At 40.4% G+C, this 20,234-nt stretch overlaps 1 protein-coding gene across 3 annotated transcripts; it reads right to left on the reverse strand.

The window, feature by feature from the left end:
* Positions 1–970: 970 nt before the first annotated feature.
* LOC143887431 (Presenilin-1) lies at positions 971–19,326 on the reverse strand. 3 transcript variants are annotated; one of them, XM_077391517.1, is made up of 3 exons: positions 18,636–19,324; positions 17,625–17,975; positions 971–1,175 (listed from the first exon to the last, which is right to left on the reverse strand). In XM_077391517.1, the coding sequence occupies exons 1-3, from the start codon at positions 19,231–19,233 to the stop codon at positions 1,162–1,164; spliced, it is 963 nt and encodes a 320-aa protein (XP_077247632.1). In that variant the 5' UTR covers positions 19,234–19,324; the 3' UTR covers positions 971–1,161. The 3 variants fall into 3 exon arrangements, with proteins under 3 accessions (XP_077247632.1, XP_077247631.1, XP_077247630.1); XM_077391516.1 differs by lacking the exon at positions 971–1,175 and adding an exon at positions 3,100–3,578 and having other exon boundaries at positions 18,636–19,326; XM_077391515.1 differs by lacking the exon at positions 971–1,175 and having other exon boundaries at positions 17,170–17,975; positions 18,636–19,326.
* Positions 19,327–20,234: the final 908 nt, after the last annotated feature.

A 20,234-nucleotide genomic window follows, 5' to 3' on the forward strand; every position in this document is an offset into this window, starting at 1 on the left:
TTGAGTGTGCTTGAGGGACCTTGGGTCCTTTGTTGCTCAAGGATTTTTCCTCTTTTTAATCTCTACTTTACCAAGGGCTGAAGGATACATAAAATGGTTTGTTTAAGAAATGTCTGTCTGTATTTATGGATGAAGCTTCCAATTGACTAGTGGTGGCTTTGACAAAAGGTGGATAACTACATTCTTTGTGTGGATTTTGAATACTCTTTGAGCTTATGAATATGTTCAAATGTTTATATGGGGGATTAGAAGTACAATGGCTTGTTTCTATTGAGGGTTAGGGTGGTTATGTTAGACAGATGTGGGTGTAGATAAGTTGGTTTTTTTATATTTTTGGCCCAAGATGTATGATCCTGAATTTTCATGCTATGTAAATCGGGTGGGACTACTTGTCCCCAATGTAACTTTCATAGTATGAATATATATATGTCAACTTTCAAAAAGTGTAGATTGTTGTATCTTATTGTTTGAAGCTCCTGAAGGGAATGTCTAACAAGTGCCACAATGATAATCATAAAAAATACACAAATAGCATGCTGGATCAGTAGAATTCAATCAAAAAGCAATTGATCATTACAAAATAACTGCAAAACTTAACACCTACAATTGGCACTGCAAGAGCACTAAAGAAAGCTCCAATAGCCTTCATTATTCTTATAAAGGTGCAGGCCCTTTTAACTAGTTAAGCCAAAATAGGCTTACTATGCACAACCTCAAATGAGGAACCAACAATACAACCCAATATGGAGGATTTGACCTTTTAAGGGAAAATTACAAGCAAGCAAGTTAAAATTTGGGGATATTGGTGATTTAGGCTTATACACAATCAATAAAAGGTAGCAATAGGCTTTAAGAATGCCAAAACAATAGTCCAAATTTTAACTTTGACATCTGATTTCAATTTGGAGTGGATTAGGAAAATTGGGGTAGAAGGGCATTTTTGTTTTTTTGTTTTTTTGTTTTTTTTTTAAAGTGGGCCGAGAAGATTCGAAATAAAAAAGATTCAAGGTTATTTGAATGGATTCTGATCAAGTTGTGAGTTTGAAAAATGAAGTCCAAGAAGGAGAAAGCAGACTGAAAAGAAGAGAAAAGTAATTGGGACATACATTGCTTCATGCCAAAAAAAAAAAACTAGATCTCAACACCAAGCGGTCCTTGATTTCACACCAAGAAATCTGCAAAGAATCATACACAGCAAGAAAGTGAGAGGCACACCCAAAATTCTGAATTCATTCCATACTTCAAAATTTTACAAGGCTTTCATTTTTATGAGACGGAAGATTTTTGTAGTTACATGAAAACATGAGGCTCTCTCTTTAAAAGAGAGACTGACACATAACAATGGGTAGTTTTGGTAGGACATAACTACTTAGGACTCTCTTTAAAATAGAGAATGACACATTGAAATAGGTGGTTTTGGTAGGACATAACTACTTCGGACACTATCTTTAAAAGAGAGCAAGAGACATGGCAGTAGGTAGTTTTGGTAGGACACAACTACTTAGGACTCTCTTTAAGAGAGAGAATGACACATGGCACCCCGTAGTTATAGGAATAAAATATTACAAACTTATAACATAAATAAAGACACAGGGCACAAAAAAAATGGTATGCCCAACGGTGTCCTAGCAAGCGGGAGCCTAGCATAAAGTAGCTAATAATCTAATGATCTCTGAAACTCTGGACAATCTGTGCACTGGAGTTTGGATCCATCCCGATCAAAGCTAGAAAATCTGTCATCGAACCAAATAGAGGTCATGGGTGGCTGCTGGTGCCTTCGTCTACGTTGGGATACTCAAAATCCAAGTTGGGTGTCCTCCGAAACCCAACCCACTTAGCCTCAATCTCAACATTGGCAGATAATCTTTTCCCAACATTCTAGAATTGGTAGAAACTCCCTATGATCCCCTTCCTATAAGCAACAACATTTCAGCATTCAACAAACTCTCCATGCATTTTCTTTTCCTTTTTCCAAACTTTCCAAGCAATTTTCTCAAACAATCTCTATCCTTGGCATTCCTATCATTCGCTTTATCAAAAAAGACCAGGGAACTTGCAGCCAGAAGTTGATCCCCACAAAAGAAGCCAAAATAGAGCTCGCTTATCCCAACTCCACGCCTTATCACCTAATATAATTGGTCAAACAGCTCAGCAATTCCCACATAAGCTACACCCTCTCCAAATAAGAACCCTAATAACATGATTAAAAATGTGTATTTTCCCCTTTAAATTACTAGTTTATCGCAGAGGCCAATGTCCACTAAAAGCTAGCGTATAACATGACACAATATTATGACTAAATACCAGCTTCTAACATGAAAATAAGTACTTAACATTTCAACAAAAATTAATGGACTTTAACAATGTAGAAATTTCCAGCCCTCACATGTAGAATTAATGTGTTTTCCATGTATATGACCTTCTCTTCCCCCTCAGTCTTTAGTTTTTGTTGTTTATTTAATGTGCTCAGTCGTGTTCATTTATCAAAATCATCGATTTTTATCCCTTTTACTAAAACCCAAATATGTTAGTCTACCAAAAAGAGATATACAAAGCTAGCAACAACATAATACATTTGTGATCTATGCGTGTTTGATAAAGATTTTTTAGCATCTCAGTCTCTGTTCTGGAACCCTACTACACCTTGTTCTAGCATTGCCAAAATCTCATTGTCACTGACACACTCAAAAAGATCAGTCATCCAAATTATGGTCAAAGTAGCTAGACCATATCTGAAATTCCCGAGTCCAGCTGGCTCTATTTATGAGATACATGTTATACTTGCCCATTGAACAGATAAAAAAACAATAAAAACAAAAAATGAAGATCAGAGCAGGACAAATTCTCTATCCATGAAAATAGGCTCTATTTATGAGATACATGTTATACTTGCCCATTGAACAGATAAAAAAAACAAGAAATGAAGATAAGAGCAGGACAAATTCTCTATCCACGAAAATATTAACATGATAACAGAAAAGAATCCAATATACAGGATTAAACTCGAAATCTTAACAGAGAAGATGTTTGACATACGTAGATTTTGAGTCCAAAGAATATGATGAACCAGAAGTTAAACTTTTGATACATGGATGGAAAAACTACAAACATTCCAGGACAAGAGGTTGATGACATAAAATGTTCTTAGCAGTTCAAGTATAAGCAGGGACAAAATAACCCACTTTGTCCACTAGAAAACTCAGAATTTAACAACTGAAGTTTCCATCTGTACCATGTGCAGAATCAAGGATGGTCATTCCATGGTGCCAATATCGTAGATACAAATTGATTGCTTGGCTGACATGCAGAACTTTATACAATTGCCATTCCATGGTGTCCATATGGTAGATTCAAACAGTTGCTTTGTTGACATGTAGAGTCTTACACAATTCTCAGCTAGGATGAATTCCACATGGATACTAGGACCAACGACCCCTTTCTTAGAGACAGGTCAATGAAATTTGTCTTCCCTTCATCAAATTCTTAGAGACAAGCTATTTCATTTTGAATCAGGAGATTTCTTGTTATCTGCTGTGCTTTTTGGTACGAACCGAATCCTTTCTTCTCCTTCATATACCCTTCATTTATTTATAAAGAATTACTTCACAAACCTGCTGCTAAAATCTTTAAAGAAAGATCCCAAGCAATCGATCTCCATCACAAGACCAATTCTTTACAAAGAAGGTATATAATGCTACACAATTATCCAATATACCACTTCAACCTTCAGTTTTAAATCAGCAGGCACAAAAAAAGAAGCATGCTGCAGTTTCCGTGCTCAGAATATTGAAGCTTCAACTAAGATTAGACAACTAAAAGAACAAATCAGAACAAAATCATGGGAAATTAGGTGAGACAAGGATGGTATACTATAAGCAACCCGTATCATTAGCATTGAATTTTCTTTTACACTAGTATGAATCTGACTCTCATCAAAAAAAGCCATCAGTCAGAACATCATCAAGTTCACCGACGTCTGTACAACAAATGGGTTTCATTTTCATTGAATTTTCTTTTATAGTTGTATGAATCTGACTCTCACCAAATAAAGCCATCAATCAGAACATCATCAAGTTCACCGACGTCCCAACAACAAACGGTTCCATTGATAACCGAGTCAAGAAATAGAACATGACACCCAGAGCAATGGAGATCGGAAGAGCCGGCAATGCACGGTGACACACCGAAAGCAAAATCAGGGTGCATCCGAGCCCAGATATAATCACAAGATAACAAGCATACACAGTCATCAGATCATACATTGCAGCTCTACCCACAAGAACACTATAAAAGACAAAGTCACCAAGACCAAGTTTTATACCTCGTGTCGACATTTCCATCACACCATTTCTCTCTGCCCGTCCTCTATCATTCCCCGAATTAGAAACATCAACACGAGGGGACAGGGACTCCTCGCGGATCGAAGAATTTGAATTAGAAACCAAAGGCGACGTCTCCCCCTCTTCCACTTCAATTGTGGAGTGATCAGAGTTAGTAGGATTTAAATTTTCCCACGGCACTGGCTGGAGTTCTTAATTCAATTCAATCTAGATCTGCTTTATAGCTTTCTTGTGGGCCAGTAACTTTCCTCACCGACCTTGTTCCTTCCTCTAATGGTTCCTTCCGAGGTCGTCAGCCCTTAACTCCACAACTGCCTTCGGGCAAGGGAATGACCCCTGCTGACCACCAAAAAAAGAATATACTATCCAACCAGAAATAAATGCGGCTGACGGCACGGAACAACGGCAACTACTCGCTTCAATCCAGGAGTCACGGCAGCCTCCCTATAGCACTAGATTTCGATCCTTGAGCCTACGATAGGTCGTAACGATTTCTCGCGTAAGATGGGGCGAGTCACTCAATACGGAAGATGCGAAGTCCCGCAAGCTCTCTCTTGAAATGTAGAATCGATCTAATGTCGGACAGAGCGCTAAAAGATTTAATTCTAGAGTTAGTTCGACTAATCTTCTTTAACACTTTAAATAGACCTACACTTATTATTAAAATAATCTAGGATAGAGATCCCCCATAACTCCTGATTCCCTAGAGCCCAACTAGAAAGAATCAATTTGATCTCCCATAACAACCACTTAAGAGACCACAGAATCCCATCGAAAATGCGTTGATTTAATTCTAGAGTTAGTTAGACTAATTTTCCTTAACACCTTAAATAAACCTGCACTTATTTTTAAAATAGTCTAGGGTAGAGATCCCCCATAACTCCCGATTCCATAGAGCCCAACTAGCAAGAATAAACTTGATCTCCCATAACAACCACTTAAGAGACCACTGAATCCCAAAAAAAATGAGTTGATTTAATACTAGAGTTAGTTCGAGGACATATGCAATGGCACTAATCTTCTTAACACTTTAAATGGACCTGCACTCCGAAAATGTAGTTTCTTTACTTTGCCCCTAGGGAACCGCTCGAGCCTAATTGAGATTTGAGAACCATTACCATGTCACATTCATTGAACTCCTAATGTCTGCAAAAGTTTTGTAATATTCATTGCTAGCAAATATCTTTCTTTTGATTTCAGCATGCAATTGATGATTGTGCTGAGCATAGGATTCTGCTGAATCAAATGGCCTAGGGTCAGGTGAAATAGGAATGAGATCTAAGAATTTCCTAGGCTGTGACTACTTCAAAGGAGCTGCGACTAGTAGACCAGTTTACTGAGCTAAAGTAAATTTGTAAGTGAACTCAGACATATGAAGGACCTGGCCCCAACTAGAAACATGATCAACAAAGACACCTCAAAAGATCCCCAAAGACTTCAGTTAATGACTTCGGATTGGTCAACTGTCTGGGAATGGAATACAGAAGAAAATTAAAGTCTGATGCTTAACAATCGCCACAATGAAAAAAAGGGCAGCCCAGTGCACGAGGCTCCCGACAATGCGGTGTCTGGGGAGGGCTGGATGTACGCAGCCTTACCCCTGCTTTGCAGAGAGGCTGTTTCTGTGACTCGAACGCGTGACCACCAGGTCACAATGGGGCAACCTGGTAGTTGGAGCAACCTTAACAATCGCCACAATGTCTTCCAAAAATAACTGGTGAACTTGACATCATGATATGACACAAGTTTTAGGCATTCCATACAACCGAACAACTTCCCTAAAGAAAAGTTTTTCTATGTTTAAAGCATCGAGGGTTTTCGAGCAAGAGATGAAATACACTATTTTGGAGAAACAGTCAACAACTACAAAGAGGGAGTTGTGACCTTGTAAAGTTCTAGGGAGCCCAGAAGAAAGTTCATACTCACATCCTGCCAGCGTGTATATGGCAGAGGCACGGGTGTATATAAACCAGTGTTTGTGTCCTCTATTTGGCTACTTAGCAAGTGCGACATTGACTAAGAATCCTGGCTACATCTCTTTTGATACTTGGCTAGTGGAATTGATCTTCCACCATGGTAATTGTCTTATCTTTGCTGAAGCAGCAAAACCACCAGCATGAAACGCCCATGAATGCAACAAAGTCTCTAAGGGAATAACAACGTAGACATGGTTGCTACCCCTAAACATGAACCCGGCTGAAATCAAATAGTCAGAGCCCAGATCAATACCACCCTCAATCAAAGAAGTTTCTGACTTTCCAAAGTCGGGAGCATATTCACCTTTTATCCTTTCAAAGCCAACTACTTCCACACTCGTGGAGTGTATGAATGCAAACAAACGGTTCAATGCGATGGCAACCTTATTCTCAATACCAGCTCGGAGTTTGACAACAAAGTATGTTCTTGTAGAAATTCAATACATGTCACATGTATGGACTATGGAATCAATTTCTTTAGTTAGTTGAGCCACCTTAAAGCTTGATATTCGGAGTATAGCAAAAACTGCAGTAGTAACTAGTAAATAATGTCTTCAATAACGTAATGCCTGAACTACCACATAGAATTCCTTGTCATATACAGTTACTTGGCTTCATTTAATCTCATTAAAATAAGCAACGGGGTGTTCCTCTTGACTTAGAACACCACGTATGCCATCTCCAGAGGCATCACATGCCACCTCAAAGACTAGAAAAGTCAGGGCGATAAAGAACTACGGCTTCAATCATTCTTTTTTTTATTTCTTGAAAGGTCTATGTAGCAGCCTTGTTCAACTTGAATTCTCAATTAGGAATACAATTCATGATGGGTGCCATGATGGAGCTAAAACCTCTAATAAAAAGTCTGTAAAATGTGGCTGAACAATGAAAGTTGGGCACAACATGCATGCTTGTTAGGTCAGGCCACTCAGTAATTGCAAGCACCTTTTCGGGATCAGCGAAATCACCCTAAGCTGAAATACAAAACCCAAGGAAAATCACTTGGGTGCTCAGGTAGGACCACTTCTTTCAATTGGTGTACGATTTTTCCTTCTAGAAGGATAACAAAAACTTGTCTCAAATGCTCTGTCCTAGTGTGGTTGTAAATAAATATGTAGTCAAAATATAAAACCAGAAATCTCCATATGAATGGCTTTAACACCTGCATCATGATTCTCATAAAAGTCGTAGGTGCAATGGTCAAACTAAAGTACCTTTAAAAAAAAATTGGTCAAACTAAAGCGTCCTTTATTGACTTGTCCAAATTGAACGTGTTCTTCATAAAGTTGGTAGGAGCAAAAATAGGGTGATTTGGCAAGCCACAAAGTGCCCTAGTGAGTTCAAAACATTGCTTTGATCATTCGCATCAATGTTCTAGGGTGCCTAGTCATGAAACCTTATAACCTACAATCGTATCCTAGATTTAGGTAATCAAATAGGTCCATTCAATCTTTCAAGCTACTGTTTAATTCTTTGAAGCTTTTGGCATTCCATAGACAGTCAGTGACATAATGGTCATGTCATCTAAGAGAGCCCGATAAACAAAGTGGATTAAGAATAAACACGAATGCTCCGAAACCCAACCCACTTAGTCTCAACCTCCACATTGGCAGATAATATTTCACCAACAATCTAGAATTGGTAGAAACTCCCTAGATCCACTTCCTATAAACACCGGCATTTCAGCATTCAATAAACTCTCCACGCATTTTCTTTTCATTTTTTTTCGAACTCGCCCAGCAATTTTCTCAAACAATCTCTGATATTGGCTTTCCTATCATCCACTTTATCAAAAAAAGACCAGGGAACTTGCATCCAAAAGTTGATCCCCACAAATCAAGCCCAAATAGAGCTCGCTTATCATCCCCAACTATGTACCATATCACCTAAGCTAGACCTTCTCAAAATTGGTCAAACTGCTCAGAAATTCCCATAAAAGGTAGACCTTCTCACAATATTATGATTAATTACCAGCTTCTAACATAATAAAAAGGTACTTGACATTTCAAGAAAAATCAATGGACTTTAACGATGTAAAAATTTCCAAACCACACACCACACAAGTAGGACTAATGTGTTTTTCATGTATATGGCCTTCTCTTCGACTAATGTGTTTTTCATGTATATGGCCTTCTCTTCCCTCTCAGTCTTTGGTTTTTGTTGTTTTTTTAATGTGCCCAGTCTTGTTAAATAAATTATAAAAAGCTTTCAAAAAAATAGGTGGACATCGATTTTTACCTGTTATACTAAAAACCAAATAAGTTGGTCTACCAAAAAGAGATATATAGCAAGTTAGCAATGACATTATATTTTGGGATCTCTGTCTTTGATAAACATTTTTGAGCATCTAGGTCTCTGTTCTGGAGTCCTACTACATCTTGTTCTAGCATTGCCAAAATCTCATCGTAAGAAACACTAAAAAAAAAATCAGTCATCCAAATTATGGTCAAAATAGCTAGACCATAGATGAAATTCCCATTTCCAGCTTGCTCTATTTATGAGATACATGTTATATTTGGCTAATGAACAGATAAAAAACATGATAGAAACAAAAAATTTAAGATAGGAGCAGGACAGTTTCTCTATCCATGAAAATATTACCATGATAACAGAAAAGAATTCCAATATACAGGATTAAAATCAAAATCTTAGCATACAAGGTGTTTGACATACATAGATTTTGAGTCAAAAGAATATGATGAAGCAAAAAATTTCTTTACGTAGAGGCTTTTCGGGTATTGGATGAAGACGATTAGAAAGATAACGGAATAATCCTAAAACCCAAGAAAATAGTATTGTGTAAGAAAGTTCCCATTTTGAGACAATTGGAGCTCAAAAATTATGTACCCTAATGACCTGCATGTAAGATCGAAACGTAAGATGCTCGCCGGGGTTTCACAGGTTTCTATCCTCGCCGGAAGATGGAAGCGAATCTCTTCGGTGATTTTCGGGTGGGTCGTTTATTGCCTGTAGGATCTCTGTGTTGACGTTAGCGGAGTGGGGTTTCGCGGCCGGAGAGGCCCTCTTGTAGTGGTGGAGTTTGGCTCCCCTTCTCTGGGTGTTTCTTCCAGTTCAGCCATTATTTCTTCCCATTCAGAATCGGTTCCTGAAGTCTCTGTTGCAGAGTCCTCTACTTCGTAAACATTAGGTTCATCGAGCTCCTCTTCAGTTTCTTCGCTATTTTCTTCGGATTCGATCTCTGTCTCTGAGTTTTCACTGGTTTCGGTGCCAGATTCTGGTGGGTTTTCACAAAGGAGGGGCCTGCACATTTTTCTGGAATTGGGGGTGGGTGGATATCTTCTTAAACTAAGAAGGATGGTCGAGGGAGGGGTGTCAGAGTTTGTGCCCAGAAGGTATAGAGGAGTTTCTTCTGGTGTGGCGACAGGCCCTAATAGGATTCCCTTAGGAGGAGATTATGTCGAAAATTCTTGGGCTATCGTGGAGAACAAGTGGTCCAAACAAGTTGCTAGGATATCCAGGCGCCGTTCGGAGGGCGGTTTGGGCGATTGGAGATGCTGTAGATGTGGGTTTAGGAATTTCCAAAAAAGGAAGTTTTGTTGGGAGTGTCAGAAAATCTGGTCCAATTTGGATTATAATTTTCCTCCTTTCCAGAGTAGGGCTGCCCAGGAAGGAGGCCGGAAGAAGGAGATCAATAAGGTGGAGGCAATCCTGGCAGTCAACCCCCTAGTATCAAGAGACCATCCTTTTGAGCCTCAGATTCTGAGGGAGTGAGTTTCAATCTGGAAGTGGTTCCCTTACAGTCTATTAGTAATGCTGAGTTAGGGATTTGGGGTAGAGTTTCTCCTAGGTGGCTAGGGGACTTAAAGGGTATGGAGCGGTGGTTGAGAAGTAGGAAGGGTATTAACTGTGAAGTTATTGTGTACAAAATTGCAGAGCTGGAGATTCTGATTTCTTCTCAGATGGGGGTGGATAGACATAAGCTTATGAATGTCTGGATTAATGCAATAAATTCACCATTTATGAAGCTTTCATTATGGGATCAGAAGTTCAGCTCCGAGGATCGTATCCTTTGGTGGAGCATAGAAGGAGTGCCACCTCAGGCGTGGTGTGAGGAGAATTTCCGACGGATTGGGGAAAAAGTCGGCAAAGTGGTCGAAATGGGTCAATCCTGTCAAGCTGGGCAAGGTTACTCCATTGCTCGGATGCGAATTTCTGTTGTAGTATAGGAAAGGAGATGGCTATCCAAGTTTCTCTGGAAGAGGATCTTGTGAGGAATCTCTCAGAGGATGTGAGCATTTCTGTCCGAAGGGTCTCGGGAGAGGAGGAGGAGATTTTGATCGGAGCAGAGATTACAGGTACTGAGTCGGTACCGGTGGAAGAGATGGCTTATGATAGAGAAATGGGCTATCATACGCTGCATGAGGTGCAAGATAGAGTATAGACACATGGCGGAATTTTTGAAATTCAAAATGGTCTATCTCCTGTAGGTTACAGATGGCGAAGCGTCTGTGGAGGGAGTTTTGTTTGTTCTGACTTGGTGGGCCCTACCTGTCATGTGAACAGCTTTTTCGATATTATTGAAGCTCTTTCTCCAAGTCCTTCTCAAAAGACTGATTCGTCTTCTCATCGGGAACCGGTTCTCAATATCTCTTCTAGAGAGGCTTGGGATATGGGTTTTTTGCCACCTGTAGCAGAATCTGGCTTTTGGGCTGGGGCCCATTTATGTGAAGATGGGCTCTGTGGGTCCAGTCGTAATGGGCTTGAGTTAAAAAGTAACAATAAAGAATGGTCAGATTCAGACTCTCCTGCTTGCTACGCAAGTCTGGAGAAAGGTCGATCAGAATCTATCAGTTTCAGTAGGGATCTCCTGGAAGTTGGAGGAGGGGATTGTTTATCTCTTTCTTACTCTTCGTCTTCACTGGAAGACAGATCTCTGAGACTAGAGATTCTTTCTGAAGGTTGGAGCACGGAGGCTGGTGTTTCGAGAGCTGCTCTGGCAGAAGTTGCTTCGCATCTTAACTTCGATTTGGATCTTGAGGATGATAGCATCTTGGAGGTAGAAAAGAGTATCAGCGAGAGAAGATCCCAAGGGGGTCGTGGCTCGTCTGTGGAAGTAATAAAGAAGGTTGGTGATCAGGCTCACCAGGATGGTCCGAGCTTTTGTGTGCGTTGTGGAGCTTTGGGCTTAGTGATCGAGGGGTGCGTCAGTTTTTGGGCTAACCAGAAAACAGGGAAGCCAGATGTGGTTATCAGAGTGGATAGTCTTGGTAATTCTGAGCTGGAGAAATTCCGGTTGCCTTCCTTTATTAACGTGTCCATAGAATCGAAGAGCCGATTGCCTCGTCCTTCTGATAGTCCAAAGTTGCAGGTTTTTGGAAAAGAATCTAAGAAAAAATCTCCAAGATATCCTAGTCCGATGAAGATATGTCAGGGGGAAACCTTTCTTTTTCCGGAAGTCTTGGCAAAGAAAGTTAATTCTGATATATTAGGTAAGGGGTTGAGATCCATGAGGGCTTCTTTGGAAATAGCTGAAGATTCTCCGGGTGATCCGGTAGGAGGTAAATTTATTGAGGAAGTTGATGATTTTGTCGGTCATATTCTGGGGGTTAGTAAGGATCTGGGTGTGGTATATGCCGGTCCTGAGGAAGATTTTATTTCTGAAATTCAATCAGCTGAGATGAGAGATTCAGTGATTAAGGAGTCTTTGCGCAAGGGGTCCGGCAAGGGGGCCGGAGAGTCTTCAAGAAGGAAAGATAGAGAATTACAGAAGTTATGGATGGATTTAAACTATACGAGAGGAGCGGCATTGAATGGGGAATCTGTGGATCAGTCGAGAAGAAATCCTAGTGGTAGGAGGGGGAAGCGATCAGCAACATCTGGTGCGTGATGAAAATCCTTTCATGGAATGTTAATGGCCTGAATCATCAGGAGAAGCGAATTCACGTTAAGGAGTTGGTTCGAAAGCTAAAACCGGATCCTATTTGCTTACAGGAAACAAAAATGGAGGTTGTAAATCGAAGTGTTGTGCAAGGTTTGGGAGTGTAAGCGGACTGGGACTTTTCATTTGTGTGATCATTTGGAGCCTCAGGTGGGATTTTAGTAACATGGAATGAAAATGTCTGTAGACTTCAGGATGTATGGAGAGGTGGGTTCTCTTTGTCAGTGGTTTTAAAAAAGGAGGATAATTCGATGTGGTTGTTTTCAGGGGTTTATGGGTCGGTCCTTAGAGCTGAAAAAAGTCTGTTTTGGGAAGAATTGGAGAAGGTTAGGGAATTTTGGTCCATTCCTTGGTGTATTGGGGGGGACTTCAATGAGGTTAAAGAAATGGGAGAAAGAACGGGTTGTGAGAGATCTACCATAAACATAAAAGTGTTTGCTGAGTTCATTGCAAAATTTGAACTTCTTGATATATCTCTGTCGGGAGCTTCTTTTACTTAGTCTAGGGGCCCTTGCAGAAGTAGGCTGGATAGATTCCTTGTCAGTGCTGAGTGGATGGTTCTGGTCCCTGAGAGTTTTTCTAGAGCTCTGGTGCATTCGGTCTCGGATCATTGCCCTCTCCTTCTTGATCCGCGTCTAGAGTCTTGGGGACCTCCTCCTTTTAGGTTCGAATTGGCTTGGCTTAAATATCCAAACATGGAGGATCGATTGGGAAATTGGTGGTCTTCGTGTAAGGTGGAGGGTCCTGCAGATGTGGTGATTGGAAAAAAACTCAGATTTGTTAAGCATAAACTAAAAGATTGGTCTAAGGAACAAAGTCATCTGAATCAAGGTAGGAAGTTGTGGTTGGAAAACCGTCTAAAAGAACTGTTAGCTTTAGAGGAATGTGGGTTAAGCTCAGAGGTCGAATGGGAAGAGTTGGAAAAAGCCAAGCAGGAACACAAAGAGTTGTTGTTGCGGGAAGAGATTTATTGAAGACAAAAATCAAGGGTGAAATGGCTGAAGGAGGGAGATAAGAATACGGCTTACTTTCATGCGATGGCTAGTGCTAGAAGAAGATCAAATAGAATCGAGTCTATATCAGTAAATGGAATTATGCTGAATTCTAAGGAAGAGGTTTCCTCAGCTATTGTTGAATTTTATGCTAAGTTATATGCTTCAGAAGGAAGTTTACGTCCTATTCCTGAGGGAGTGGAATTCAATAGCTTAAATCTGGAAACCAGTGCGAGTTTGGAACAACCTTTTGCAGAAGAGGAAATTGCGAAAGGATTGTTCTCGATTCCCAAAGACAAAGCTCCTGGTCCGGATGGTTTCTGCTTAGCTTTCTTCCAATCTTGTTGGCCGGCTGTTAACAGTGATATCCTTCGGTTCTTCAAGGAATTCTTTGAAGGTATGGGTCTTGATAAGAACACAGGGGCTACCTTTATAACCTTAATTCCCAAAGTTAAAGGGGCCTCCAGGGTGACTGATTTTCGTCCAATCAGCCTGGTTGGATGCCTGTACAAGGTGTTGGCCAAGGTGTTAGCTGACAGGATTAAAGTTGTGCTCCCGTTTGTAATTTCAGATAGTCAGAGTGCTTTTGTTAGTAAGAGGCAAATCCTGGATTGTTCTTTAATTGCGAATGAAGTCATTGAATCATATTCAAGAAGTGGATCCGGGGGAGTATTATGTAAGCTAGACATGGAGAAAGCCTATGATAGAGTGGACTGGGAGTGTCTGGATTATCTTCTAGGGAGATTGGGTTTTGGAAACCGATAGAGAGGTTGGATGAGGCAATGCATCTCCTCGGCATGGTTTTCTGTCCTGGTAAATGGGTCGCCAAAAGGTTTCTTTATGTCCTCCAGAGGGTTAAGGCAAGGGGATCCTCTCTCTCCCTTTCTTTTTGTAATTATTGCGGAGACCCTCAATCGGTTGATGGTAAAAGGAAGCAGTAGGGGGCTGTTGGAGGGCTTTATCATTGGTCGTGACAGAATCGAAATGTCGCTCTTGCAATTTGCTGACGATACCATTTTGTTCTGTGCCCCTGACAGAGTGAAGATTTTAAATCTAAAGGCTTTGCTAAGATGCTATGAGTTGATTACTGGACAACGATCAAATTTCCAGAAATCCAGTTTGTTTGCTATCAATATTCCTTTATCAGTAGCTATGGATTTTGCAAATGTGATGGGATGCAGGTTGGAGACTTTACCTTCATCGTATCTTGGACTCCCTTTGGGGGTTGAAAAGCCGAGAAAAGAGCTCTGGACACCTATTGTAGAAAGAATAGAAAGAAGGTTGGAAACCTGGAAAAGAAATCTTGTGTCGAAAGGTGGAAGATTGGTGTTAGTCAAGGCAGTTTTGGCTAACATTCCTGTATACTATCTATCATTATTTAGCTGCCCGGTGAGTGTAATTTTGAAAATTGAAAAGATTCAAAGAAGATTTTTGTGGGGTGGGTCAAATATGAAAGGAGGAATCCCTTTAGTAAAGTGGGGTAAGGTTTGTGTTCCTATAAAAAATGGAGGGCTGGGGATCCTGCGTTTGAAAGAGTTTAATCGTGCTCTTTTGGGCAAATGGTTATGGCGTTTTGGTGTAGAACAATCTTCGCTATGGGTAAAAGTTATAGGGAGCAACTACGGGTTCTTACAAGGTAATTGGTGTTCGGATGATAAGTATGGTAAGAAAGGAGGGACCATTTGGCGTAATATTTTGAGGCTCAAGCAAAATTTTGAGGTGGGAATTTGGTTAAAAGTATACATTGGAGATCGTATCAAATTTTGGTTGGACTCATGGTGTTCTGCCGATCCTTTGGCTGTGCTTTTCCCTGGGTTGTTCTCAGTGGCCATGGTCAAAGAAGTGAAGGTATCTGATTGCTTCGAGAGAATTCACAATAAGGTGGTTTGGTCCCCATGTTTCAGAAGAAATTTTTTTGAGCGAGAATTACCGGATAGCTCTCAGTTACTTCATCTCATTGAGGGGTGTTATATAAAAAGAAGTGGGGTGGACAAACGGATCTGGATTTGGAATTCTTCTAGCTTTTTTTCCGTGAAATCCTTTTATTATCAACTTCTGCCTGCTTTTGGATCCCCTAGTTTTGCTGCTGTTTGGAAGTTTATGGGCCCCCCATCGGTCTCCTTTTTCAGTTGGGCAGTGTGTAACGGGAGGATTCAGACCATTGATTTTCTAAGACAAAGGGGTATGTGCCTGGTGGATCATTGCTCGCTTTGTATGGAGGATGGGGAATCGATCGACCACCTCTTTATTCATTGCAAGGTATCAAGGGCGATTTGGGCTTTCATTTTGGTCAGGTTTGGCATTTGTTGGGTCTTCCCCAAGTCTATAGCAGATCTATTTTCGAGTTGGGATTTTGTGCCCTGGAAGAAAAAAGGTAAGGTGCTCTGGAGGTTATGTTTGATAGCATTGTGGTGGGTCATTTGGAAGGAATGAAACTCGAGAGTTTTCGAAGGAAAGGCAAAGTCAGCGTATTGGTTATATAATAAAATCATAGCGTTAGTTATTTTTTGAATAAAAAGCATCCCTCTGTTTAATTTCGTCTCAGCTTTCGATCTTTGGGAGGGGTGGTGCATTGTGTGCTCTGAAGGTTTGAGAAGAGAGAAGAGAAGTCAGAAATGGGAAGCCCCCCCCCCCCCCCCGAAGGTTATATTAAACTAAATTTTGATGGGTTCTGTTTTGGGAATCCGGGTCCAGCTGGGATTGGAGGCCTTTGTAGGGACTCTCGAGGGGGAGTATCGTGGGCTTTTGCAGGTCCAATTGGAATAACTGATTCGTTTGAAGCAGAAGTAAGGGCTGCATATCAGGGGATAAAGAGGCTAAATGTTGATTCTTATGACAGGGCAATTGTGGAAGGAGACTCTTCAAATGTAATCGGTTGTTTATCGGGGAGAGTGGTTCCTCCGTGGAGATTTTTAAGTTACTTCGAGGAAATTCATGATCTAATTGCAGAGTCATCTATGGTTTGTAAGCATGTTAGGCGCGAAGCAAATGGGGAAGCGGACTCCCTCGCTAGATCTGGTGTTCTAAAAGTGGGGCTAGAGTGGTTCGATTTCCTTCCTCCGTGAGAAGCGTGTGATGTCTTGATGTCTATTTTCCTGTTATTGTTTTATTGTTATTTATGTATTCTCTATGTATCTCTGGTGGTCCATCTCGGCTCACCTTTTTAATATATTATCATTTCAAAAAAATATATATATGATGAAGCAGAAGTTAAAACTTTTGAATATTAAAAAAGAAGTTAAAACTTTTGATACTTCAAGGACAAGAGGTTGATCACAGAAAAATGTTTTAAGCAGTTCAAGTATAAGCGGGGGATAAAATAATCCACCTTGTCTACTAGAAAATTTAAGAACTGAAGTTTCCACATGTACCATGTGCAGAATCAAGGATGGTCATTCCATGGTGCCAATATCATAGATGCAAATGATTGCTTGGTTGACATGTAGGTTCTTATACAATTGTCATTCCATGGGGCCCATATTGTAGCTTCAAACAATTTCTTTGTTGACATGTAGAGTCTTACACAATTCTCAGCTAGGATGAATTCCACAAGGATACTAGGAACAATGACCCCTTTCTTAGAGACAGGTCAATGAACACGATGAACATGGTGCTAAAATATTTAAAGATAGTACTTCACAAACCTTTATTTCTTCTCCTTCATGTACCATTCTTTTCTTTATAAAGATATTGCTTAACGAACCGGGTGCTAAAATCTTTAAAGAAAGATCCCAAGCAATCGATCTCCAACGGGAGACACATTCTTTACAAAAAATTATATGTAATGCTACACAATTATCCAATACCACTGCGACCTTCAGTTTGAAATCAGTGGGCACAATAAAATGAAGTGTGCTGCAGTTTTGGAGTTCATATTATTGAAATTTCAACAACAAAGATCAGAGAAACAAAAAAGAACAAATTAAAACAAAATCATAAGAAATTATGTGAGACAAGCATGGTATCCTATAAGCAACCGTATCATTTTCATTGAATTTTCTTTTATAGTTGTATGAATCTGACTCTCATCAAAAAAAGCCATCAGTCAGAACATCATCAAGTTCACCTACTTCCAGACAGCAAACACGTATCATTTTCATTGAATTTTCTTTTACAGTTGTATGAATCTGACTCTCATGAAAGATATCCATCAATCAGAACATCATCAAGTTCACCGACGTCCCAACAACAAACGGTTCCATTAATAACCGAGTCAAGAAATAGAACATGACACCCAAAGCAATGGAGATCGGAAGAGCCGGCAATGCACGGTGACACACAGAAAGCAAAATCAGTGTGCATCCGAGCCCAGATATAATTGCAAGATAACAAGCATACACAGTCATCAGATCATACATTGCAGCTCTACCCACAAGTACACTATAAAAGACAAAGTCACCAAGACCAAGTTTGATACCTCGCGCCGACATCTCCATCACACCATCTCTCTCTGCCCTTCCTCTATCATTCCCCGAATTAGGAACATCAACACGAGGGGACTGGGACTCCTCGCGGATCGAAGAATTTGAATTAGAAACCAAAGGCGACGTCTCCCCCTCTTCCACTTCAATTGTGGAGTGATCGGAGTTAGTGGGATTTAAATTTTCCCGTGGCACTGGCTGGAGCTCGACGGAGACAGTCTCGGAAGCTCCGGCGACCAGAAGACCAAGCGAATTTCTCGAGACAGTCGGCCGGGCCTCGTAAATGAGAGCTGGGAGTTCTTCATCCCGACTCGAGGCTAACTCGACGAGCAGTTTCAATGGTCCCCCTGATAAATTCAGAGATTTTCTATTAATTTTTTATGCCTTACAATCAAGCCAAATGAGTGTTTATATAGAACACTCAAGAGGATAAATACAGAAACAGATATGAAGATAAACATAAAAAGAGAAGGAGAAATTGTAGAAAGAAATAAATATAGAATCTTTCTAATCTAACCTAATTTCCTAACAGGAATGCTAGACTGACAGGCCGCCTCGTAAAAACCAGGTAAAAGGGCTCCCCCATTGGTCAATGTCCATTTATGACAGTTATTATCATAATTTCCTGAGCCATTGCACAAATGGACATTGACCAATGCGGGCGTCCTTTTACCCAGTTTTCGCAAGGAAGCCCGTCAGTCTAGCATTCCTCATTTCCTAATCAAGGATTTATATTTCATTTTCGGTGGAAATTTCGGCTGAAATCATGTAAAACTCAGTAAAAAAAATTGGTATTTTTAAAAATTTCAGTGGGAAATCCGCCCGAAGTTCGATAATGTCAGCAGAAATTTTTAAAATTTCAATGGAAATCTTGTAAATTTCCACCAAAATTCGGGATTTGGGCCATGATTCAATGTACTTTCAGTTTCGGTTTGATCAAAATATTTCTGCCAAAATTGTAAACTATATTCCTAATTACTCTACATTACCTCTTCTAATCTACTTACCAGGCGCCAACACGGCAACAAGATCATACACAGCCAGTGCCACAAGCAGAACCCAAGTCGTCCATTCAGGGAGCTTCGTGAACCACGCAGCAACAATAATCCCCAACGAAACCATATAAGATTGCCGTACAATGATGGGAACTCCAGCAGAAAACACCGAGAGAACACCAACAATGGTGAAATTGAGAAGAAGAAGAGAAGATGTGATAAAATCAAGAGGGATTGAGAATCGTTGAATGATGGATAGGAAAATAGACCCACCCATGGAAGCAAAAACAAAGAATGCGGAGAATCGCATGTAGTGTTTGAGGAAGTTATTGAAGTTGTAGTAGTAGAGGAGGAGGAGGAGGAATGTGACGAGGGCGATTAGGATTACGAATATGGCTGCGTTGAGGAGAGCGCCTTCGAGTTTTTGGGTGGTGGAGTCTGAGGGGGTTTCGAGGTAGGCTAGGGTTGCTGCAGTGCGGATTGGGGTGAGATCGGAGGTGGGTGGGATTGTGTAGACGAGGAGGACTACTAAGAACATGCAGATTGAGACTGGAGACATTACGCCTATGATTTCTGGGCCTATTGATTCGAGAATGCTGCCGGTTTCCATGGTGGAATGGGGAGAGTGGGAGAGGGTTTGAGGGGGATATGGATGGAATTGGGGGGAGATATCAGGAAGGGAGATGATAAATTCGCACCCCCTTTAGGATGATTCACACCGCATTGTGGAAGACTTTAACGTTTTTTTTTTACGTGTACAAGGGGGGTACGAATCATCCTACAATGGGTGTGAATTTGTCATTGCCCTATCAGGAATGGAGTTTGGGGAATTAGCGGGGCGTGGGGGTTAGAATGGGTGCAACTCGGGTCGGGTTGAGGCCAACCCGAACCCAAGCAACCATTTGCTCAACCCGAACCCGACCTGAGTTCCAACTTGACGAGGTTCGACCCGACCCGAGATTTTAGGTTTTGATTATTTTTTTTGGAAATTCAGTTATTCGAGTTCGGTTTCGGTTATCTCAAAAAAAAAAATCGGTTAACCGAATAACCGAAATTAAGGATAAAAACCATTATTTTTCCAAAAAAGTGCTATATGGTCTCTCCGTAGGATGATCAAAACCGTCCATTTGATTTATCACAACTTAATTAGGTTGTACTCAAAAAATCATTTCGATAGGATGATCCTAGGCGTCCGATCCAAATAAAGATTTTGCTTTTTTTTCCTCTTTACCTCCCACTATTCGATTATTCGGTTATTACCGAATAACCGAATTTTTAATCCGTTCGGTTTCGGTTCGGTTTTTGGAAATTTTGATTCGGTTTTGGTTATCAAAATTTGATAACCGAAATTATTTCGATTATAAAATTTCGGTCTATTTGGTTCGGTTATAACAGAACGAACACCCCTAGTGAGAGGGAAGGGGTTGGTAAAAGTGTAAAACCCCTAAAAATGGCGAAAAATACTTTAATTAAAATTGATTTTTTCACCCTTTGTTTTTATTGGCTTTTCATGCTCCCTATAAAACTACAATCTCTCATCTATCTATCTACTACAATATAGGAAGGGGAAAAAGGAAATTTTTTTTATCTCTCGATTTTTCTCTTACATTC

This window comes from Tasmannia lanceolata, unplaced genomic scaffold, assembly GCF_043159265.1.
Source record: "Tasmannia lanceolata isolate RefF3 unplaced genomic scaffold, GAP_Taslan_0.1 ptg000012l, whole genome shotgun sequence".
NCBI classification, from domain to species: domain Eukaryota; kingdom Viridiplantae; phylum Streptophyta; class Magnoliopsida; order Canellales; family Winteraceae; genus Tasmannia; species Tasmannia lanceolata.